Raw genomic sequence first — 25,175 nt, 5'->3', positions numbered from 1 at the left:
TAGGTAAATCGTAGGCAACTGCTCCATATGCTTCCCTCCTCAACCTCCTTCCTTCACAGCTCATCTTTTCCTTCTTTAAACCTCTCTTCTCAGTGAATCCTTTTCTGATTCCTTCAGCTAGATATAATCTGTTCCTCCTTACTTTTGTTTTTATTAGCACATATTTATTATACTTTGCATTATAGCCATTTATTTTAAACCTCTCCAAACCTACATCCCCAATGGCCTTCATACCACATGATTTTTTTTCTTTGTATGCTGTAAGGCGGAGGTCATATTTCATTCCTTTTCCATGTGAGTATCCCCTTATTGCAGCACCATTTGCTATATTTTTATTTGATTTTTCGTTTACTTGTTTGGGAAGTGCTTGGGCCGGGAGTTGAACCCTGGTCTCCCACATGGCAGGCAAGGATTCTACCACTGAATTACCCTTGCACCCTGCCATACCACTTGATTTTAAGCTCCCCTGGGCAGGAAATGTTTTATTATATTTTAATGCTTTTAAAGTTGAATAACTTTAAATGTTGAAATTAAGTATGGAATGTAATTCTAACTGGATTTAATGCAAATAGTTGTTATTCCTCCCATAAAGGTAAAATGTACTCATTACTGAAAAATGGAAAAGTGGGAAGAATGAAAAGAAAAAATTACTCATTGTCCTATCTCTCAAAAAGAGTTAACATAACTGAATGATACATAGAGTAAAAATATAATTAGGGTTCAGAAATTAAGGGACAGTTTTCCGCTTGGCAGGCTTATTTGAATGAATGATGTTCTCGTTTAAAAAAAAAAAAAGTGTTTGTGCCAAGGCTGCAAGTGACTCTTAACCTCTCCCAGACAGATGGTATTTTAATAAAGGGCAGCTCTTACTTTTATAGAGGGGTGAAGAAAGCAGGGAAAAATTAGTATCCTCTTTGGGATTACATCAAGGATATAAAGCTTAATTGTCATAAATACCACGTTAACCTTCAGAACAAGGATTCTACTTCTAATATTATAAATTACAAACGGAAGGAAAACTTTTCTCCCAGCCAGTACAGATAGGTACTCATGAGACAGCTGGACTTTGATTGCTATTCCTTTCTTATTTAAATATTACATTATTTAATATTTAAAAATTAACTGAAGCTTTAGCTTTAATAGAAGCCCTTAATTCTATAACACATCTCTACTACTCATAACTTAAAATAAATGTGACCCCCTAGATGATTTGTTTGTTGCTTTCTCTTGTCCTGAAAACACAGCATTTAGCATTTGGGAATGTGTTTGTTACAGGTTAGAAAAAAGTGAAGTTACCTTGCTGATGACCTAACCTTCAGCTTTTTACAGTTTGTGTGGAGGAAAGGCCCGTGATTCATACCTAAATTCCCTTTAAGTCACAATTGAGCCAAACAGTTCCATGTTAAGTCTTTTGTATTTAGACAGAAGAGCTAAAGTTAGAGGAAGAACATTTTTATTTTGAAATTGTTGACTTTGAGTTTCTCTTTACCCTATTGTTTTCTACTCCTCATTTCAGCATTATTCACTGCTTTTTAAAACAAAGCAAGTGCCCAAAATAATCTGGAAATTATCTTTTCTAGTTAATGAAGTATTCTGGACAATACTTGTGAGTGTCTGTGTGCTTGAGTCTGCATGTACTCGTGTGTGCTTGTGTATGTGTGTGTACATGTATGTGCACACGTGTGCTTTAATGTGTGTAATGATCAAGCAGTTTTATATTTGCTACGCCAGAAAAGAATAGTTATTTTGCTTAGAATTCTAAAATATATAATGGCCCATTTGTCCTTGCTTCAGTTTCTTATCCTGGACAGTTATGTTTCTTTACCAGAATTTGAATTTTGCCTATACGTTCCATTTTCAGAAATTTTATTATAGGCTTTCTTCTTTGATTCCTTTCAGCTTCATTGCCTTAGCTTTTGAGTTAACTATTCTGTTTAGAGATTTTTCCGCGAGTTCTTGACGTAGAAATGGTCTCTGGAGAAACAGAAGATGCAGGTTTCCTTGTGATTAATGTAGAGTGGTTGCTGTGGGGAAACTTCTTGCAAAGGGAATATAATCTATCTCTTGCTTGTTAAAGCAGAAAGAGCATCATAATCTATGTCATTTCACCTCTAGAGAACTGAAAGGACTGTTAGTCACAGTATATTGTACTTTTCTGAATAACATGACTGTTGAATTTATTTTTTCAGTAATCCTGTTTTTTCATTCCTTTTGGAATAATTATTTGCAGATACATTTCACAGTCCTGAATCACAAGGGAGTGTTCTTAAATGACCAAATACTTGAGGCTTAGAAAAATGGTGATTTTTTTTTTAAAGAAAGAAATGTTGGTATGAATGTACTCTGTTCCTTCTGATAGTTATGCTTTATGTTGTGATGCCTTAAGACAAAAAAGGTTGACTGTGTAAACATTAGATTATAGTATATGAAGAAAAGCCTCAGCATTTGCAAAGAAGATGGCTGTAGCACTACAATAAATATTGCCTAACTGGCTTCTCATTAGATGAACACTTGCTGCAGAAAGTCTGTAAAGCCAGATATCCTTATCCCTCATAGTATATAGGGTCTTCTGCTAGTTTTATTATTCAGCCTTTGTAATCCAGCCAGATTCTTATTCAACTTCTCCTTTGGAGTTTTGGTTGACTGCCAAGTATCTATGCTCCTAGATAGGAGATGCATTTCACTGATGGGAAAAACAATCCCTGTAAAACTGCCTTCTTCATTAAAGTGTAAGGCTCGATGTAAAATACCTTGAGGTCATCAAAAAGTGCCAGGAATAAACTTATTTCCTTTGAGTACGATTTAATATTTGCAATTCTGCCAGTCTGTTTTAAATATTTTTTTGGATAAAATAAAACTGCTAAATTTTTCTGCATTGATGATTACATTAAAATTGAAATCAGGTATTTTACTCTCTGAGCCTTACTTTCTTCCAGTGAATGTTAGCATGTGATTGCATGTCTGTATGAAGATGAGTGTGGTAGGAGGGCTTTGAGAAGAATGGCAGCATCATGTTGCTGGCAGGTCATGGAGGGTAATGCTGGGGAGCCCATGTAGATGTTAGCTTAGTCCAGAAGTCTTTCTCAAGAGGTGAGCCTTTGGCAGCCACTGAGGTGGCCCTGTGTAGTTGGGAAGATAGGATTTTTAAGTCTCCGTAATTTGTATGTATTTACTAAGCCATTTTTCCTTGAACCTTTTGCCTGGGAGAAGCTGTTAAGTAAATTTCCAAAATTAATAAAAAGCTAAGTGAGTTCTAAGTACAGCAAGGTTTTGTTTTTATGTGGTTATAATTAAGGGAAAGACAAAAGTGTGTTAGTTAGAAAAATGAGAATTGGCTGTTATCTAAGAATTTTCTTCTAGGGAAAAGATACATTTAAATATTGGGAGACACACCAGAATTTTTATTTTAATTTTTATGAGAGAAGTTGTAGGTTTACAGAAAAAACATGCAGAAAATTCACATCCCCATCACAGACACAATTTTCCCTATTGATATTTTGCATTAGTATAATACCTTTGTTAAAATGGATGAAACAATGTTACTATAATTTAATATTAACTATAGCCCATAGTAATTTACATTAGAGTTTACTCTTGGTGTTGTACAGCTCTAGCTTTTGTTTTTCTTTTTTCCTTCTCTGGTAAATATACAACTTAAAATTTCCCACTGTATCCATTTTCAATTATACAATTCAGTGCTTTTAATTATATTCACAGAGTTATATACCTCCATCACCATCATCCATCCATTGCCAAAACGTTTTCCATCACCCCGAACAGAAACTTCACAGCAATTAAACATTAACTCCCCACTCCCCACCTCTACTCAGACTTTGGTAACCTGTTCTAGTCTCTGATTATAGGATTTTCATATTCTGCTATTTCATTTAGGTGTCTGGCTTATTTCACTGAACATGAGATCTGCAAGGTTCATCCATACTACAGGATGCATCAGAACTTCTTTCCTTTTTAAGGACAAACAATATTCCATTATATGTATATACCACATTTTGTTTATTCATTCATCTGTTGATAGACACTTGGTTGCTTCCACCTTTTGGCAGTTGTAAATAATACTGCTAAGGACATGGGTGGGCAAATGTCGGTTGAAGTTCCTGCATTCAATTCTTTTGAATATATACCTAGAGGTGGGTTGCCTGGTTATATGGTAATTCTATACTTAATTTTCTGAGGGATCACCAAACTGTTTTCCACAGTTTTACATTGCCATCATAATGTACGAGTATTCCTGTTTCTCTACATCTTCTCCAACACTTGTTATTTTCCGATTTTTTAAATAGCCAGTCTAGTGGGTATGAGATGGTCTTTCCTGCCTTTGATTTGCATTTTCCTATTGGCTAATGACATTGAGAATTTTTTTTCATGTGTTTATTGCCCATTTAAAAATCTTCTTTGGAGAAATACCAGAATTATTTTTTCACCTTTTTTCTTAACTCTTCATTTTAGAAAAATCAGTCAGTGGAAAATGTAATAAAATTCTTTATAAAAACAAATTCTATGTAAAAAGTGCATAAACATCATGAATATTTTCTAGTTGATCATTTCCCATTTCATAAAACTGACGTTTTCACTTAGATGGTACCACAACTAAAAAGGAATTTTCTGTGCTTTCTAGCCTCTGCTCAGGCTTTTGCTCAGCTGTTTCAGATATGTGACCATTATCTTAATCTAATAATGGTTTTAATTGGATTTTCTGTCAAAGGAAACAAGTTAAGATAGACATATGCTGACAGAATGTTGTTAATGGAGACATAAGATGATTATAGTGAATTAAAGGAAATAACTTCTATATTTAGTGCGAACTCTTTACCTTGGCATTCAAGGCCTTCCAGGTATTAACTCAGCCCACTTTTTCAACTTCACCTCTGTTCACTTCTAAAGAGATCATATCATTCTGACAAACTGAATTACTTGGCTGCTCTTTAAATTTAATCAGCAATCACATTTAAGATTGTAGTTTGTTGCCTGGAGTAAGATGTGATTCACAAATGAGTTATTTGGCCAGGAATTTTCATCTCTAAGATAAGGTCCCTCCTTAACTCCTTGAACTTCTTATTACTTTCCATGACCATCTTGCCCATCTATCACTGTGGTGTCACTTTTTGGATCCTTGTCAGAAATTAGGCCCTGACTGGTCTTCCCAAGTTGCAGAATCTGTTCCTAACTTCAGACAGAACATCTGCATAAAGATACTATCCTGCTGGCACCTGAAACTCAGTATACCCAAGACAGAATGCATTTTCTAAAGGTATTTCCACCCCCTTTCCCAACTGTGAAATCATCTAATTATCGTTGTAGTTCCTGGAATCTAGAAGCCTATTGATTCTATGTGCAGGTGTGTTTTCTAGTCATCCTTTCCTTTGTGTTTCCATTGGTTGTCCACCTTTCTTGCTACCTCTAACCTAAATTATTGCAACCTAACCTTTAAACTCTCCCCTCTCCCCTTTACACTGCTACCAGGTTTATTTTTCTAAAATACAGGTTAGATTATATTATTTCTAACCAGAAACCTTGATAACTTGCCATTGTCTATAGCAGTGCTATACAGTTGAAATAGAATACAAGTTACATATGAAATTTTTAATTTCTAGTAACCATATTGAAGAAATCACAATGAAACAGATGAAATTAATTTTAATATATTTTTTTAACCCAATATATCTAAAAATTTTGACATATTTAATATAAAACATTACTAAGATATTTTACATAATCTTTGTACTAAATATTTGGATCCTGTATGGATTTTATACTTAGTAGTACATCTCATTTGTACTAGCCACATTTCAAACTCGATATCTGCATGCGGCTAGTGGCTCCCATACTGGGCAGTGCAGGTCTGTAGCATAAACTCCACAATTTTTAGACTGACGTTCTGGATCCTCCACAACTCTACCGCCTGCCCTGAATTTTTCAACTTCTTCCCACTCATCCAAGTGCCGGTCACACCTAATTGTTTGCGCTTACCCTTCCCTGCCTGTAGAAATCTGACTTGCCCTTCAGGGCCTAACGTGAATGCCATCTCCTCAGAGGCTCTCCCCGTTCTTACAGTGCCCTGTAGCATGAAACTCTCCGTCTTGACCCTCCTGTAGCAGCAGCATTTACGGGAACCGTTAGCTTGTTTCTGTGAGGATAGTCTAGCTCCCCAATAGAAGTAAATTTTACAAAGGTAGGGTCTCTCAGTTTTCTATTTCCTAGCCCCAGTGTACACAGTTTGGGGTGCACTTGTGGCCAGCATTTGCTTTTTGAGATATTCTTATCCTTGCTGTTTGATAAGTGCTATGCTGATATCATTGGGATTTTATGTGATCCCTGCATTTTTTTTTTACCTTTAAAATTTATTCTAAACAAATTTACTCTATATCTGGATTAATTCCACTTTTTAAGATGTGGCTTTCTTTGTGAATTGTTAGCTTTTGCTTATGTAATAGAGGGCATACCAATTTCCTTGTAGAAATAACTGCCTAATATAAATAAAACAAGGTTTCAAATTGTTCATTGGTAAAGTTATCTTGGTTTTAACCTGATTTTAATCCGGAATATGACTCTTCACTTATATAACTTGTTCTTCAGTAGTAAATTGCAGATGTATGCTCAGGCCTTTTTCCACAGCTTTATTGAACAGTTTATATATTTTTTTTTATTCTCTTTTTTTCCCCTGAAGAGATTTGGCCAGTAGAGTTTTTTCTGGGATCCTTTTCCCATGTAAAAAGCAAACAGGTGCCTAAAAGGTTATGCTCTATTCTGGGAGAAATCTGATTAATGTTGAGAGGTTATATCGGGTCAGATTATTTAGTGCGTGCCAGGATCAACTCTAAATGTTATCTCAGATTTAAATGGTTTTCTTGTAGCATTTGTAGATGAAAACTAATTTGTATTTAAAGTTAATTGTGGCTGTTGGATCAGAGACTGGTTGAGAAGAAATTTCTTTCCTCAAGCAGGCAGTTGTTTGAAAAAAATAATTCATCAGATGGCATTGCAATATATTTGCATTCTGTGTTTTAGCATAAATTGTTGGATTTAAATCATGGTGAAATCTTAATCCTTATGAAATAAAACTTATTCAGAAGGAGTCCCTATTAAACCAAATTAAATCCTCTTTTAGGTTCCCCATATCACCTCATAACTCCTTGAAAAACAGATTAAAAAGAGCTACTTATTCCTAGTAAAGTAGATCTCAGAGTCACCCTTGATGCTGCTTGCCCCTCCCAACCCCCCAAATCCCCAGTCTACTTGTGAGTCCTTTGGTTTCCTCTGATACCTAGTCTCTCCACTCCTCTCTGATCTCTCTACTACCACCATTTCACAACTGGACAAATAACAGCTCAACTCAACATCCTTTCCACTCTTTCCTATAGTCTATCCTCCACACAGTAGTCAAAAGGATCACGGATATATATTTTTAATTTATCACGGATATAAAAATTTTATATTTTTAAGGTTTAATTATTATTTAAACCTTGTATTATGGAAAATTTCAATTATACAGCAAAGTAGAAAGATGAGGGTACCCCTCATACAATGTCAGCAGTTATCCATTCATGGCTATTCTTGTTTCATATACTCTCTTATCACTATCCTCACCCCTAATAATTTTGAAGCAAATCCAAGACATCATACCATGTAATCAACTAATTTTTAAATGCCCCAAATTGAAATTTTGTTGCTTGGTTGGCCACATAAGTGGGGAAAATTGCCCCAGTGTGTTATTTATCACTTTCTTTCCAGTCTTCTAATTCTGTTTCCACTTATTTTTTTTAGGATTTGTTCCCTTTCTGTTTGATAACTGGCATTACCCGGAAAATAAATGTGTCCATTTCATGTTAAGCCAGTTTTTTAGGTTTGCATATATAGGCATTCTACTTTTATACCCAATACATTTCTAAAAAATTTGTATATAAGGTGAATGTGCAAAAAATGTAAATGTGTATATGGAGAGGAAATTGTTTGATGCTCAAAAAGCCTTAAGAATTGTGAAATCCCAGTTTAACGTTTTTCTTGTAAAATCAGTACATGTTCGTGATAAACATAACATTCACACCATACAGAAATGATCTTAGTAAAAAGTGAAAATTCTCCCTTTGTTCGTTGATCATTTCTAGGCCTTTATTTCCCTGTGTTTCTTATACACATACGCGCGCGCACGCACACGCATATATACAATGTAAGTATATATTATTTCTTTTTAAAAATCTTATATATCCTTAGAGAAAGGTTTATAAATAGTCATTTAAGGCTTTAATAATGTATTATATAATAATGATGTTTTAGTTCTTTCAGTTTGAATTTAGTAGACAGAAATTGATTTTAATGTGGTATTTTGCAAGGGATTGAAGAGAGGATTGTGTGATGTTGTCTTTGATGTTTTGTAAACTTTTTTGAACACCAGTCTTCTCTTGATAAAGGACCTTTAAGCAGTCTGTGAACTCGTCAATTGCTTAAGGACCCATGAAACTCTTATACTACAAGGTGCTAATAATAGAGGGGGTCTGTGGGAATTCTGTATTTTCTGCATGATTTTTCTGAAAACCTCTACTCCTCATTAAAAAAAAAAAGAATAAGTGAATAAGTTCGAGGTGAAGAAAAAAATCTATACTGGTGCTGGTCAGTAGAAATATAATGTAACCACATATGTAATTTTTAATTTTCTAGTTTTTATTATATTAAGTAATATAAATAAAAAGACATGGGTAGAATTAATTTTAATAATGTATTCTATTTAGCCTAATATATCCAAAATATTATTTCAACATATCAATAAAAATTAATGAGATAATTCATTTTTTCATGCTAAGTTTTTTAAATCCACTGTGCATTTTATACTTACAGCACATCTCAATTTGGAATAGCCCCATTTCAAGTGCTCACTAGTCACATATAACCAGTGGCTACTGTACTGGGCACCGCCACCCCATACAGAATAGTGGTTCTTTCTGAGGCAGGAAGAAAAGGAATGGGATTTTGATTTTCTTACGTCACAGTTATTGACCAATGTTTGTAGTTAAAAGTTTGCTGCTTTTGTTGTCTTGGTGATTTCCTGTCCTGACTCAACCATATTATCACTAGCATCAACACTTTCTTTTTATCAGTTTTCATTCTTTCTTATAAAATACAATTAAGTATTAATAGCACAGATAATTCTATACAAAGATGATAATCTGGCTGAAATTGAACTCTTGGTTGGTAGGCAATGCCACCCTGTGGTAGCTCAAAATGTCTATTCATCAATATATGAAAGACCAAAGTCCAAATAAGGGCTGTGGCTCAGGGGTATTAATATATAATACATTCAAGCTCATTTTTACTCTGAGCTTCATGGCAAATATAAGTACTGGTATCTAGTAAAATAAACTTTTAGGAGGAAACAAGAATAAGAGTTACTGAGAAATTACTAAGAACATTCTTTAAGTGTAGTCTTTTCTTTTTAAGGGGTTGCGGATGGTGTTGGAGGATGGAGAGACTATGGAGTTGACCCATCTCAGTTCTCAGGGACTTTAATGCGAACGTGTGAACGTTTAGTAAAAGAAGGACGGTTTGTACCAAGTAATCCCATTGGAATTCTCACCACAAGCTACTGTGAGCTTCTGCAAAATAAAGTACCTTTGCTTGGTAAGTAGATATCCTATCTGTTTTCCTCTTTCAAAACACTGAGTAAGTGGTTAAAAACAAAACAAAATTACTTTCTAGCTCAACTTTTTTCTGAGGCTTTTCCTACTAAGCAGAGTTTGAAGGAGAAGCTGTGGACTAACCAGAATACTTACTGCTACTTGGTGGGAAAATAAACAGATACAACCACTTTGGAAAACAATTTAATATTGCCAAATAAAGTTACTCATGAGCATATAGTGTGCCCCAGCAGTGTCACTTCTAGGTATATTCCTTATACCAGAGAAACTCTTGCACATCTTTGTACCAGGGGATAGGTACAGGAATGCTCATATCAACATTGTTTATTATACAGGACTCTGAGAACAACCTGAAAGTCTACAAATAGTAGAAAATGGATTGTGAAAATGAACAACTTAAAGGTGTATGTAGTACTCAGGAATATATTATTGAGGGAAAAATAAGAAATTATAGATTACTACCTAACAGTATGATTCTATATATTTCAAGTTCAGAAACATAAAAAATTAAAAATGTACAGTGCCCCCAACCTGATCAAGATGGCAGAGTAAGGTACTTCAGGGCTCTATCCACCTACAGAAGCTTTGAATAACCATAAAGATCTGGCAGAAACATATTTCTCAAAGCTCCAGAAAAGATTTAAAAGACTACAACAGCAGGGTGAGAACTAAATCTAAGGAAAAGATTTTCTAAAAGTTGTAGAATCTCCTGGTGCCCTGCCTGGGCCCTCCCCCCATACAACCTCTGAGCGGAGCAGGCCCACCCTGCTAATGTGGATCCCTGGTCCCAGTTCCTGAAGGAATAGAGTAATCCTTGTGTACATACTGTGGAGACATGTTGTTGGGCCAGCCTGTCTGATCGTGGCCTAAGGGACTCACTGTCGCAGAGCTTGACCTGCACGTAGAAGGCAGCTCATGGAACTCCCCTATAGAATGCTGTGGAAGAATAGTCAAGTCATGTTGCCTGAGGCAAGGGCAGTCTGGAATCATGAGGAATCTGTTTCCTGTGGAAGAAGAGACATTTGGAGGTGTATAAATGGGAGAAATCCCAGGGCCACATGCACAAGACAAGACACATGCACAGAAAGGACCCTGGAGACCCCTATGCATTGGTTTGGAGCTTTTCTTTAAATTCATTTATGGATAAGTTCTGAAGAAGAGCACTTGCTCAGGTTAATCTGCAAAGACTGGGAAAGGTGTTTTCTCTCCTCCCCTGCAACCAGCAGTCAAGGAAAGCTCTGTCATAACACTAGCTGGATACAAGATTAAGGAACAGATATTCCAAGGTCTGAATTACAGCAATAACACATTAAAATATCAAAATGTCCAGGTTTCAACCAGAGAGTTTCAACAAAGAAACTGGAAGCAATGGCCCAAGCAAAGGACAAAATGAAAACATTGGAAACAATCAGTGAGGAAAAGCAGACCTGGGACCTACTAAAGACTTTTTAAAATAGTAAGGGGATATAGGGGGAAAACTAAAAAGTAGAAAGATATAGGGGAAAAACTAAAAAGTAGAAAGATACAGGGGAAAAACTAAAAATACATTCTATGGCCAATAGTTGATAAGCTGTTAGATAGTGCTAATGGTCCTGGTTTGCTTAACCCCAATCAGCATCACTCCTGTTATCTCTTAAGAGCACTTGGGCTTGAACTGAGACTTTTTAAAGGTTTCATGCACTAGGTTTGCCTTCCTGGAGCATATAATTCCCAGAGCATTCCTAGGTCAGATAAATCCTGAAACCCAGAGGGACCAACCATTCAGGATTATTGATTGCTTGCATCCTTCTATCCTTCAGTGTGGACACCCTTTCTCAGTATGAAATAGTCAGAATGGGTGTTCCCCAAGGATCCCCATAGGGGAGGAGAGGGATTAAATGAGCGGGAGGGGGTATGATGGAGAAAATGGAATTTAACAAATGAATATGGCTGCTGAATCACTATATTAATATTCCTTCTAGCCTCCATTGTTTTGGAGCTGCTAGAACGAAAAATCTGAGATGATGATTTTTCCATCAGCTAGTTGGAAAGATTTTGAATCTGTTCTGTAGCTGCTTGATGAAGTGTGCTTTGAAAATTATTGTTTTTTCTTTCTTTGCTTTGTATATATATTATATTTTACAATAAAAAAAAACTTTAAAAAATAGCTACAGCAAAACATAGAAAAAGAACTAAAGGAAATCAGGAAGATAATAGATGAATACAAAGAGAATATATCAGTAAAGAGATGGGAAGTATGGAAAGGAACCAAACAAAACTGAAAACCACAGTAACAGAAATTTAAAATTCCTTGAGGGGTTCAACAGCAAATTGGAGCAGGCAGAAGAAAGATTCAATGAACTTGAAGATGAGACCATTGAAATCATCCAGTTTGAGAAGCAGTAAAATCAAAGAATGAAGAAAAGTGAACAGAGCCTGAGGAATCTGTGGGCCACCATTATATATGCATCATGGGAATCCCAGAAGGAGGAGAAAGAGAAGGGGAAGAGAAAATATTCAAAGAAATAATGGCTGAAAACATCCCAACTTTAGTGATAAAGACATGAATATACATACCTTTAAGATACTCAATGAACTCCAGGCAGAAAAATCCCAAATAGACCCATACCATGGCATATTAAAATCACACTGTTGAATGTAAAGAAAAAGAATTCTGAAAGCCACAAGAAAGAAGCAACGTGTCATGTACAAGGAAGCCTCAAGAAGACTGGCTACCGATTTCTCTTTGGAAACCATGGAGCAAGACAGCAGTGGGAAGACACATTTAAAGTGCTGAAGACAAAAAACTGCCACCCAAGAATTCTATATCTGGCAAGACTCTTTCAAAAATGAGAGAAAGATTAAGACATAGTCTGGCCCTATAAGAGATGCTAAAGAGAGGAGTGCAGGTTGAAAGGAAAGTACACTAGACAATAGATCAAAGCCAAATGAAGAAGTAAAGATCTCCAGGGAGTACAACAATATGGTAAATATAAATGCCTATAATGCTATTGTGTTTTTGATTTGTAACTCTACTTTTTATTTCCTATGGGATCTAAAAGGCAGATGTATAAAATGTAATGATAAATCAGTGGTTTTTGACTCATAATATATGAATGTGTAAAATTTGTGACAAGAACTATATAAAAATGGGGGGATAGGGGAGTATAGGAACCTAGTTTGTGTGTATAGAAGTTAAGTTGGTATCAAAACACACAAGAGTGTAAAGTGATTTAAAGTGTTAAATATAAGCCCCTTGGTAATTACGAATAGTGGAGATGTGCAAGGTTAGAGAGACAGAAATCATAGTACAAGGTCTAGGGGCAGGGGAAATGAGGAGTTAATACATGATGGATGTAGAGTTTCTGTTTGGGGAGATGAAAAAGTTTTAGCATTGGAAGGAGGTGACAGTAGCACAATATTGTGAATGTGATTAATCCTACTAAATGCTATGATTGAAAATGGTTGATATGGGGAAGTTTATGTTCTGTGTATGTGTTCCTGCAATTAAAAAAAAAAAAAGAGCAACTAAAGATGCATCAACAATTAAATGCAATACATGATCCTGATGGGATCTGGCAAGGAAGGAGAAAAGGATCAAAGTGACTTTTTGGGAATATGGAAAAATTGGAATATAGACATAAGCTTTATATCAGTATGAAATTTCTTGAACTTGATAACTACATTTAGGGTAGATACATAAGTGAATATCCTTGTTCTTAGGAAATGTAAGTGGTAATATTAGTGTACAAGGAGCATGATATATACAAACTACACTCAGGTGTTCAGAAAGCAGATAAATAGAAAGAATGATACAGCGAATGTGGGAAAATGTTTAAAATTGGTGGGTCTGGGTACCAGGAGGGGTAAGGGTATGTTTGAATTCTCTGTATGGGGTTTGTATTTTATTTGTAATTGTCTCATAAGTTTGTCCATATTTTAAAATAAAAAATTAATCTAAAAATGTATTGTAGTGGGCCGCAATGGCTCAACAGGTAGAGTTCTCACCTGCCATTCTAGAGACCCGAGTTCGCTTCCCAGAGCCAGCCCGTGCAAAAAAAAAAAAAAAAGATGTATTAGGGAAAACTTCATGTGTGGAGGGTGTATGTGGATGCCTTTCCTCATGATATTTCTGAAAACCTAAAACTGCTCTAAAGTGATAAAATAAGGAAAACCAAGAGAATGTGGTTGTCTTTGAAGGAGGAGGAAAGGGGATGGGAACTACATACTTAAAATTCAGTTGATTACCTGTAGGAAGTTCAAGGTGAGAAGTTACCCACTCTTATATCCTGGACTGCCAACAGTTAGCTGATGAGTCCATTAAATAGCATGGCACAAGATAAATCCATTTCTGTTCAAGATATTCAACATATAAATCCATTCAAGATATTTCTGACATCTTGTATAACCAAATACCCAGTGTTTATCTGGGATGCTAATGGAGCATCCTTTGGCTGAGCTTCTACATTTGTTTGTAAAGTGGTTCCCTAGGAACTTATCTAACAACTCACCCAACCTTCTAAGCAGGCTCTCAGAAAGGGTTTTACTAAGTTCTTGCTATTTGCTGTCATCTTTCTGGTTACTAGGCCTCCCTCCCAGTCACCATCCACATTTAAAACATCTTCTGTTCACTGTTAATGGAGATCTCCACATTGTAGTGTTTTGCCTTCAATTTAAATTGTTTTTTAAGAAGGGGTTCTTTTCCTCATGCTGCCGTCTTCTGTCTTCTTTGTGTTGTGTTTAACCTGCTTGTCCTAACTGAAGAGAAAGTTTGTCTTGTGGTTTCAATATCCCACTTTGTCTTAATTCCCTATTTGGACATGCAATCTGGGACTTCTCTGGCACAGGTAAACATCCTAGATGCTATTTTTAGCACCCTTCTGTCAACCTGCTGCATGACTTTGGGCAAACCACTAACCCTGACCCTTTTCTTCATATGTTAAATGGAGTGAGAACCCATAGAAGCAGATTCCAGGGGGCTGATTCCTGCTTGTTCCCATGGATGCCTCTTCCCCATCTCCTCAGTTCAATTACTTTGACTTGGAATGTAACCAGTTAGAAAACATAACTATCTTGATCTTGTACTTTAAAAGCTTTGTTTTTTTGCTATTTTTTTTTCTCTATCCTTATTTTACTTCCTGTTCATCCTCAATTAACTGGGAGATATAAATTAATAAAATAAACTTAAGGACAATATTAGAGGGTTTTTAAAATACTGAATGTTATAATTACTTTTTTCTCCTAAAAGGCATATTGAAATAATCCTCCATTGCCATGTTTGACACATCTGTACCTCACCCAGTCAGCAACTCTTCAGGCTGTTTGTAACTAAAATCCAGAAATTTTGGCAGAGAAGTTGCTGTTTTACTGAGCTTCAGTTAGATATAACTGTAAATAATAACTTTCCAAAATTAGGTAATCTTTTTTTTTTTTTCCCCCACAATTGCTGAAAAGCCTACAAAGAAATTCTAATATAAAGGTCAAGCAGATAGCTGTAACCATTTTTTTCTAGCTGCTTTTGGATCTGGTTTGGCATCACAAGCTAATTGCTGACTTATATTGCCTCAGAAACCCTTTGGTAGATTTAAATCTCAGGTAGCAATATATCTTAAGAATTTGGGATCAGTCCTAACAAGGTTATCCATTTGCTGCACATAAGGCTATAGAAGTATTTTACAAAATCAGGGGCCAGGTGATAACAATATTTCCATCTTAGGTCTGAGGGATTTGTCTGTGTGCCTGTTTGCTTGGGTCAGTCATCTGTACCCCAACACTGTCATTCTCAGCCACCTCTTTTGTGCTTCTTTGCCTGTTTGTTTCTTACAAACACATAATGATGCGTTCTCCTCCTGGTCTTAGGCTGTTGTGGCCTGAGCCATGTGCATCCATCAGTAATTTGAGGAGGCAGAGAAGGGAGGAGTGAACTCCAAGCCCAGAGGGGTTCTGTGAGACTAGCTTTACATTTATTAGGTGCTGCTTTGGATATTAAAGCTCCAGCACAAGGCCCATTTTAATTCCAACTCGGTTGCTACCATAGGGGTAGCAAAATGATAGTATAGTTTTGTCAGTGAATAATAATGAGTCAAAATGAGTCTTTCTGTAGCAGAATTTTCAAGGCTATGCTATCCAACCCTGGTTCTTCATTCTCAGTAGATTTAATCCTGTCGGCTTTCAAAAGAGCTTTTGTATGGCGATTCTATTCATAATTAATAGTTGAAGTTTTTGTGCATTGAGTGAGGAAGGAAAGATAATTGACAATCTTAGCTCTAATGTAAACTCCGGAGCAGGTTATCTGATGACCCTGCCAGTTACTGTACCTGCTTTTTTCTTTTCTTTGACACTGAATGGAGAGACTAAGAAGGCTTAGCATGTGAGTGCCAGGTTAGGACCAATGTGAACATCAGGATGAGAAGGATGCTTATATCTAAGTGTTTATAAAGTAAGTTACTCATTTTCATTAAGGAAAAATTAATAACAAAAGCTTAAATTATTCATAATTCCACTAAGAAAACTATTAATATTTTAGTGATTATGCTCCCAGATTTTTTCTGTGTATATTTAGGCATAGGATAATAGTAACATAATATTGAGATTTACTGTATAGTTACAACAGCCTCATGAAGTATATACTTAGGTCCTTTTACTTTCCATTTTGGTAAGAAGACACTGAAGCCTAGAGAGAGTAAGTGAAGCTACCCATGGTTACACAGCCAGAAAACGATGGAGCTGGGGTTCAGCACAGCTGTGTTTTTTTGTTTTGTTTTTTTCTCACAGTAAACTTCACTTATTTTGATGGTGTATAGTTTTTTTAAGTTTGGAATTGACTTTTTTTTGTTTTTAAGGAAACTTTAAGGCTCATCTGTAATTGACTTATTTCACATTATCATTTCACTTTATCGTCTTTCCTTTTCAAATATATTTCTTTAACATAATTTTAATGCCAGTCAAATAACTAACACTGTGTGTATAAAAGTTTGACATGGCTTAACTAATTTCATCCTTACAACTCCATGGAGTAGTTACTACTATCCTTAGTTTTATATCAATGAGAAAACTCAAGCACAGAGAGATTAAGTAATTTGCCCCAGGCCAAACAGCTGTTAAATAGCAGAAATAGAATTCAGACTCAGCCAGGCTACTCTGGAGTCTACACTCCTAAGCATTATATGACGTTAGATTGCCTTTCATTGTATCAGGGTACTGTAATTTATTTAACCAGTTCTCTAATTTTAGATGCTTAGTTTGTTTCTCGTTTTTTCTGATCTTAAATGGCATTTTTGTACTTAAGTTTTGTTTACAACTCTAGTTATTTACTTACCAAAGGCTATTACATTTTCAGGGTTATATTGCCTTTCAGAAAGATTGTTTAATTTTACTCTCTCCTTCCACCTAAAGAGAGCAGCTATGGTTCCCTGCACTTTTGCCAACAACATGCATTATGTTTTTTTTGACTTCTCATTAAACTGATAGGCAGAAGTAGTTACTAGCAAGATGGTCATTTTTTCATATCTTTACAGACCAGTTACCATTTATTTGTTGGTGAGCTCCTTATTTTCCTCTTTTCCCATTCTCCTGTAGCTGTAGGATTAAATGTTATTACTTGAAAGTGATCCCTACCAGTGGTACTACCAGGCTTCCCATCTGGGAAACAGCATGTGAGCCATGTGCAGCAAAGGTACACTGCAACCTTCTGCTCCCTGCTTGGAAAGTGGTCTTCCTGGAAAGTGAGCAGGTTGATTCCACAAGCTGGAAACCTGGGGAAATTGGTCTTGTTAATTCAGTGAGTCATTAGCCTCCAGTAAAATTCTTTGTAACCTCAGCTGATGGAAATCTGGCTTAACACTTTAGTTATGTGACCTGTCTTAAATGTTCATGAATATCATGGAGAAGGCTTCCTGCCAATGACTAATGAAAAATGTGAGGAAAACATAACAGTCTCATTCTGGCATTTAATTATCAAAACAGTATCTCAAAAACCTACAGAGCGTTTGTGCATTTGGCATAGATTATAGCACTGTTGAAAGGATGTGGTTAAATACCAGCCATTTTTATTGTTTTCTGTCTGCAAATGGAAGAATTCAGATCCTCTGTGGCCTACTTACTATTATGTAAACCCTTTTCTCTTTCCCCATCGGGTTGACTTTGATGAGGTTACTGTTCACGTTCATAGGGGATACTGAGTGCCCCTAAAAAGGTCTGCTTTAGGCAAAGGAGATTCAAGTAATGGCATGTTGCTTTTTGGGGGCTTTGTGATAAAAAGCGTATGTAGAGGCAGCCTAAGAAGAGAAAATAAATGGAAATCACTTTTGTTTCTAGGTAGCAGCACTGCCTGCATCGTGGTACTGGACAGAACGAGCCACCGCTTACACACGGCCAACCTGGGCGATTCAGGCTTCCTGGTTGTCAGGGGTGGCGAAGTTGTGCACCGATCGGATGAGCAGCAGCACTACTTCAACACTCCGTTTCAGCTCTCCATAGCACCGCCCGAGGCAGAGGGAGTTGTCTTGAGTGATAGGTAAGCTCACCTCTCAGCCACGAGTAGGATGTGGTTCATCCACGCAGCCCCGCAGCTCCCCCTTAACACAGTAGGGGTGGGCATTCTCCGTTTTCTTGTGAGAAAAGAAGACATGTTGAGATGGTGCTCATCAGGAGGACCTTTTAGTTTGAATTTAAAGGCATTTTGCTTGAACTTGATATTATAGCCAAGATGAATTCTGACAAACAGCCAGTTAAAACATCCAGATACAATCTTTCGTACAATACTACATGGTACATACAGTTGTATTTGGTAAGCTGTACTGAAGAAACAAGTCAGTGTTCATGCGTGCCGTTGCCTGACCAGGTTTTGCATACATTAGTAGGGAAGGGCACAACCCAGACATCTGCTTTATTTATCAGAATAGCTTCCTGATTCTCAGCCTGCCCGTGCACATGTAGTCAGGCAAAACCTGCCAAGGCAGAGTTAACTCGCAGGAAACGGAATCAGAAGTGGTCCTGGATATTTCTTCTATGATGATACTGAGGAGCTCTGTTTTTCTTCTGACTCCTTCTCTCAGGTTATTTTTAAATTTTCAGTTGGTCCTTTTTGAGCTAACTTTTACAGAAAGTTTATCTTTTCTAGTAAGTATACAGAGTAGTTAAGACTCTCTTAGATTTCACTGCCTTTAACAACATTACAGAACCTGGCACAGACATGTTGGCAATTCATAAATGATTTTTATATGGCTAATGAACCTTTTGTAAAAATAGAAGCATTCCAGCAAGTGCCTCATTGTATCTAATAATTAATAATTCTTATTAAATCAAATCTGAACTCCACATTAAGATAAAATGATTAATATTGCCATCCTTTAACTGCAGTGAGTGTATTCTGTACTTCTATATTTGTCTTTTCATTATTGCCTGTGTAAAGCCTGTTGCTGACTCTTGGGAGGGGGAAGCCCATTTTTACTTTCAGATTTAGGCAGTTTACCATATTTGGAAGAATATTTGCGTATAGGTCCTGCTTCAGTTGGCTGTAATGCATATTAATATTAACCATATTGGAGTGGGGAGAACTCAGAACCCCAAAGCCTCAGCGGATACCAAGTTCAGCTCACAGTTTTTTGAGAATGGTGCTTTAATTTTCATTCATTTGGTTCTTCTCATTTGGGCTTCTAAGTGCCAGAGCAATGCTGCTGCTATCTCACACATTTTCTTTGGGAACGCTATGATTAGGGAAATACTCTGACTGGCCTGCCGTGAGGTAGAGGTGGCTTCTCTTGGAGCCCAGAGACAGCTCGCTAGCATGTGATTTCAGCTCATGTTTCAGTGCAGTCAAAAGTTTCCAGCAGCACAGTATGTTCAATGAAAACGGGCAGAGCTGCAGCTGGCGGAACACCAAGCTCATGGGTGGGAGTGTGAGGAGAAGAGGTGAACGGTCCAATGGTAGCAGGCCTCGCACAGGCAGACTAGCCGAGGACACTCTTGGGGAAAGGAAAACCTCAGCATAAAAGAGAATTTCATTGCCAACCTGGTCATTAATCTAGACTTCTAGAATCTGCTTAGTTTCCAAAGACTGAGCAATTGTGAAGTGTCTTGCATTGTTTCTCTTTATTCCATCGAAGGAATCGACCTGTTTTTAACCAGTTTTATAGTTGTCTTTTTTTCCCACTGCTACATGTGTCATCTTAGTTTATGGTCTCTCTTATCTATAAAATGTATTTTAAGCTTAACTTACAATCTTTCCCTTAGTAGCTGTTTTCACAAAATTTGTAAATGTATACATGAAAGTTTGTTCCTTACCAAAGTACATCACAGAACTTTTAGATGTGCCCACTTCTTTCCTCAGTCAAGAGAAAGATGAATCATAAGTTTTTTCAATGTGTCTTGTGTAAATACTGAGTGGGTGTGGGGTTTTTGTGGTTTTTTTTTTTTTTTTAATGTTTTCACATACGTTCCAACATGTTGCTTATACAAGTTTTACTGTCAAGCTTAGGGTGCTTTGGTTCTCTCTGACCCCCTCCCCCCCATTTCCCAGGTCAGTGTCTGAATGGGGTTACAGGTTAGGACAAATAATCAGCTATTTCACCTTTCAGTCACCTTGGAGACCAGGAAGCAGTAAGGTTGGACTTCTAAAGTGGCAGAGAACCAGCCTCAGTGAGGACCCATCAACTCTTTGACTATATGGTCTTTTCTCTTCTCCCCTAGCTGGGTTTTTCCCCCCCCAATCCTATTTCTCTTTTTATCAGGCATTGTCAAAGAAGAAAAACCTCCTTTCTGAAAATTATATGCAAAAAGATGTTCAGGAAATCTGTCCCAGGCTCCTGTTTCTCTCCTCAGAGGCAGCCGCTCTTTACTGTCTTTGATCCTCTGTATCTCCTCTCGGCAAAGAGAAGCCTCTACATCTCTGTGTCCCCCCACCTTGTTTACAGAAGTGGCTGCTTACCGTACACACTATTCTGCACCTTGCCTTCTTCACTTAACAAATATTGAAGGTTCTCCCCACCCCAGTTTGGAGAATCAAATACTGCATTTCTTCCTTCATTTATTCATTCACCAGAAGACCTACTATGTGCCAGGCACATTATTAAATAAGTACCTGGTGAATGGCAAGTAATCTTGTTAGCACTGGGACAGACACAACCCTTACTATGCCAGAGCTTGAGTAGGGAATTGTACAGGATCTGTGTGCTCTTCTCCACAGGGGCTCAGCATCCCACCCTTACTGTAATGTAGCATCCTGAGAGCCAAGATTCAAACCTACAGTGAAATTGACCAGTGAAAAATGAGTAAGATAGGATGGAATTTGGCTCTAGACTACTAGGAAATAAAGACTCATTTCCACTAGGATTTTAGTGGCATGCTAGTATCTGACTCAGAAGAGAACCTTCCTCCTTTTTGAACCACTTGTGACTAATCATCAGATGCCGTTTTACTTGGTATCTCGGTTATGCATGTATTTTTACGAGAGTTTTCAATTTTTTCAAGATTAGACATTTTAAAGTAACTTGTTTTCATTATTGACTCCAATATTATAATTACTTTTTCTCAAAGTAGCACTTTACATTGTAACATAGTGCCTGTAGGAAACTTTGAACTGTATTTATAATTTACATTGTAACGCAGTGCCTATAGGAAACTTTGAAAACTGTATGGGTTTTCTTAACTCTGCCCCTACCCTGTTCTTGCCACAGCCCGGATGCTGCTGATAGCACATCTTTTGATGTCCAGTTAGGCGACATTATCCTGACGGCGACAGATGGACTCTTTGACAACATGCCTGATTATATGATCCTTCAGGAGCTAAAAAAGTTAAAGGTAATTAACTCAAAGATTAGCCCTCTCTGAGCAGCTGAACTTTATTGACTCAGTCGCACTCTCTCTTTTTGTAGTCATGGAAAGAACTATTTTGTGAACTTGATGAAAATAATAATAGTTCTAATCATTCAGCTATTGTAAATGGAAATATTTGCAATAGGGAAAACTTGAGTGGGGAAAGGCTTCTCACCCAAGTGTTTGGTAGGGTGGTAAAGGTAGGAAAAGTCCAGCTGAGGAAATTTTTTGTGATATTTTAATTTATATTTCAATGGTGCTGGCTCCTGGTTTCTTTGTCTCCACTAATTCTTGTAACTGATTCCGTCAGGTGTTGAGGCTGGAAGGACAGGAAGTGGTTGTTAGAGAGCCACCCAGGTGCAGTAGGTAGGGCCTTGGTGTGATCTGTCACCAGTAGTGAAACAGTTCAGACTTGTCCCATACCAAAAGTGGAAGGAAGTAAACACCAGCCTTTCCGTATTCTCCTGACTTTGTCAAAGTATTGTCTCTGGGGAAAAAAATAGGTCATTTCCCATGAGTGTCTTCTAACCACTGTGAGCTTAGGCAAGTCCGTTAAACTTTCTAAGCAATATTTTCTTCACTGGAAGAGGTAGGGTAATGACGGACCTATTGGACTAACCAAGGCCATGCATGCAAATTCCTCAGCATCACCCCTGGCTTATGATGTTCAACAAATATTAGGGACTTACATGCAACAGTCTCCATACTATGCATACTATGTGTATTGACAGAGTGGTGAGCAGAAAAGATACGGTCCAGCCCTCATGGAGTTTTTATTTTAGTGGAGGAAAACAGACAATACAGAGAAATAAATACATAATATACTGTTGGTGGTAAATAATGAGAAGAGAAATAGCAGGATAAAAGAATAGAGAATGGGGGTGGGGTGCTATTTTGGATAGATTGGTCAGGAAAGGCCTCTTTTAGGAGGTGACTCAGGATCAGAAATTTATTGTTATTGAAACTGTTAGAACCATAGAATGCTAGAGCTAAAATGGATCTTGTTTTCCTGTCCTCATTTAACAGTTGAAGTTGAAGCAAGTAAAAATAGGGTATGGCTCAAAATTGCAGAGCTAAACAAAAATCTTTCATCCTGATATGAAATATAAAATTCTAAAGGTATTTTTAGTCAGGCCCCTGGCAGCTCTTAAATGGAGAGAACAAACGTGATTGGCAAGGGGTATTTTCCCGAGTAGGGAAACTTTTTTTTTAATTTTTTACTTTTTAAAAAAAATATAACAAACGCAAACATTCTTAACTTTTGATCATTTTGTTCTACATATATAATCAGTAATTCACAATATCATCACATAGTTGCATATTCATCATCATGATCATTTCTTAGAACATTTGCATCTATTCAGAAAAAGAAATAAAAAGAAAACAGAAAAAAATCATACATACCATACCCCTTACCCCTCCTTTTCATTGATCACTAGCATTTCAATCTAAATTTATTTTAGCATTTGTTCACCCTATTATCTATTTTTATTGCATATATTCTACTCGTTTCTTGACAAGGTAGATAAAAGGAACATCATACACAAGGTTTTCACAATCACACAGTCACATTGTGAAAGCTATATTATTATACAGTCATCTTCAAGAAACATGGCTACTGGAACACTGCTCTACATTTTCAGGCAGTTCCCTCCAGCCTCTCCATTACATCTTGACTAACAAGGTGGTATCTATTTAATGTGTAAGAATAACCTCCAGTATAACCTCTCCACTCTGTTTGGAATCTCTCAGCCATTGACACTTTATTTTGCTTCATTTCGCTCTTCCCCCTTTTGGTCGAGAGGGTTTTCTCAATCCATTGATGCTGAGTCTAAGCTCATTCTAGGATTTCTGTCCCACGTTGCCAGGAAGGTCCACACCCCTGGGAGTCATGTCCCACGTAGAGAGGGGGAGGGTGGTGAGTTTGCTTGTTGTGTTGGCTGGAGAGAGAGGCCACATCTGAGCAACAAAAGAGGCTCTCTTGGGGGTGACTCTTAGGCCTAAATTTTAAGTAGGCTTGACCTATCCTTTGTGGGGTTAAGTTTCATATGAACAAGCCCCAAGACTGGGGGCTCAGCCTATAGCTTTGGTTGTCCACACTGCTTGTGAGAATATCAAGAATTCAACTTGGGGAAGTTGAATTTCCCCCTTTGTCATCATTCCCTGAAGGGGACTTAAGCGGGAGACCTTTGAGGTCATCCTTAAAGTGCTATCAGGGCCACCTCTTCTCTTTCTGCCATCTTGGAGACTGTGGAGGCCTGCCGGACACAGGACTTCTAAAATGGCAAGTATGTCTGGAAGGCTGAGGTCCAAGTGATACTTGCATGCAGAAAGCATCTGAAGCATTATGGTAAAAATCATTCTCATCCCTTCATCTTAGAACTCAAACTATGAGAGTATACAACAGACTGCAAGAAGCATTGCTGAGCAAGCTCATGAGCTGGCCTACGACCCAAATTATATGTCACCTTTTGCACAGTTTGCATGTGACAACGGATTGAATGTGAGAGGTAAGCATTCTTTGGAAAGTTCGTAAGTACTAATTAGGGACATGGTATTGGTGGAATGGGAGTGCTCTGGGCCATGGGGCGAGGTAAGCTAGACTATTGAGGTTAGACTGGTTAGGTGTTATATCGCAGCTTCCCCCCTGTGGCTTTGAGCAAGGTCAGCAGGCCTCAGCACTCAAGGACGCGAGCATGTGCCTGTCGTCACTGTCTTTCCCACAGAAGATACTTTTCAGAACTGAACTTCACTGGCTGCAGAAGCAGGCGGAACCTGGAGGCCTACTGCCCCCACTGCACGGCTTGGACTTGAGCCCGGAAGGCTCGAAGCTCTGCCTGGAGAGGCTGGGCATTCCTAACACTCCAACATTCTGCCCTTCACGTGTCTGACATTTCACTTTTCCCTTCCTCTGGCTTTGTGAAACTCTTTGACAGTATTCGTCTGCCAAACTGCCACAGCAGTTTTCATAAAAGGATGCAGTGTTGAACTGTCCTTGACAGAAACGTCCTTCTGTCTCCTGAGTGACATGTAACTTGGGAGCAGGCCGTAGATCAGTCTTGGGGCAGGGACATGTTGGTGCTAGCATCTCAGAATTAATATAATTGGTTAGTTTCTTGCTGTTGCATTATTATGACATGTAAAGCATTTCTTTTCCCTGCAGGAAATATTAAAATAGAAAAATAGCACATGCCATAGCTGTTTTGCAGATTAGAATAAAGCCTGTTCCTAGTTTTAAAATATTGGATATTTGTTCAAATTAGGATTATGGGTAGAAACACAAAACTTTATTGTCAGGCAGAATTTTCTTAACTATTACTAGATTTTGTCTTTACTGTGATGATTTAAACAGAGGATATGGTGGCCATTTATAAAAATGTAAATATTTTTAAGAGAAATTTTCAGGTTTACAGAAAAATCATGCAGAAAATACAGAGTTCCCATAAATACCCCTCATACACACAGTTTTCCCTATTTTTAATGCTTTTGCAAAAGTGTGGTACCTTTGTTACAATTGATGAAACATTATTATAATTCTACTATTAACTGTAGTCCATCATTTACATTAGGGCTCACTGTTTGTGTTGTCCAGGCCTATAGTTTTTTTTTATATTTTTATTCTAGTAACTGGTGGCCATTTTAACAGAGTTCCAGGAAATGTTTTTTTTTCAAGCTTTAGTTAAATGATATGTAACTTCTTGCTGTTTTTTTGTTTAATTCTTTCTCTGTATCAAA

General features: G+C 37.3%; 1 protein-coding gene across 1 annotated transcript in view; it reads left to right on the top strand.

The window, feature by feature from the left end:
* Positions 1–25,175, top strand: part of PPTC7 (protein phosphatase targeting COQ7) — a 41,955-nt gene that overhangs the window by 12,796 nt on the left and 3,984 nt on the right. Inside the window, exons 2-5 of the mRNA XM_077159837.1 lie at positions 9,451–9,630; positions 17,943–18,141; positions 21,302–21,425; positions 23,821–23,950. Coding sequence (XP_077015952.1) covers positions 9,451–9,630; positions 17,943–18,141; positions 21,302–21,425; positions 23,821–23,950 — 633 coding nt within the window. The remainder of the gene's footprint in view (positions 1–9,450; positions 9,631–17,942; positions 18,142–21,301; positions 21,426–23,820; positions 23,951–25,175) is intronic.

This window comes from Tamandua tetradactyla, chromosome 5 (genome assembly GCF_023851605.1).
Source record: "Tamandua tetradactyla isolate mTamTet1 chromosome 5, mTamTet1.pri, whole genome shotgun sequence".
Lineage (NCBI taxonomy): Eukaryota > Metazoa > Chordata > Mammalia > Pilosa > Myrmecophagidae > Tamandua > Tamandua tetradactyla.
The sequence above is the reverse complement of the archived record's forward strand: the minus strand, read 5'-3'. Positions and strand labels throughout refer to the sequence as shown.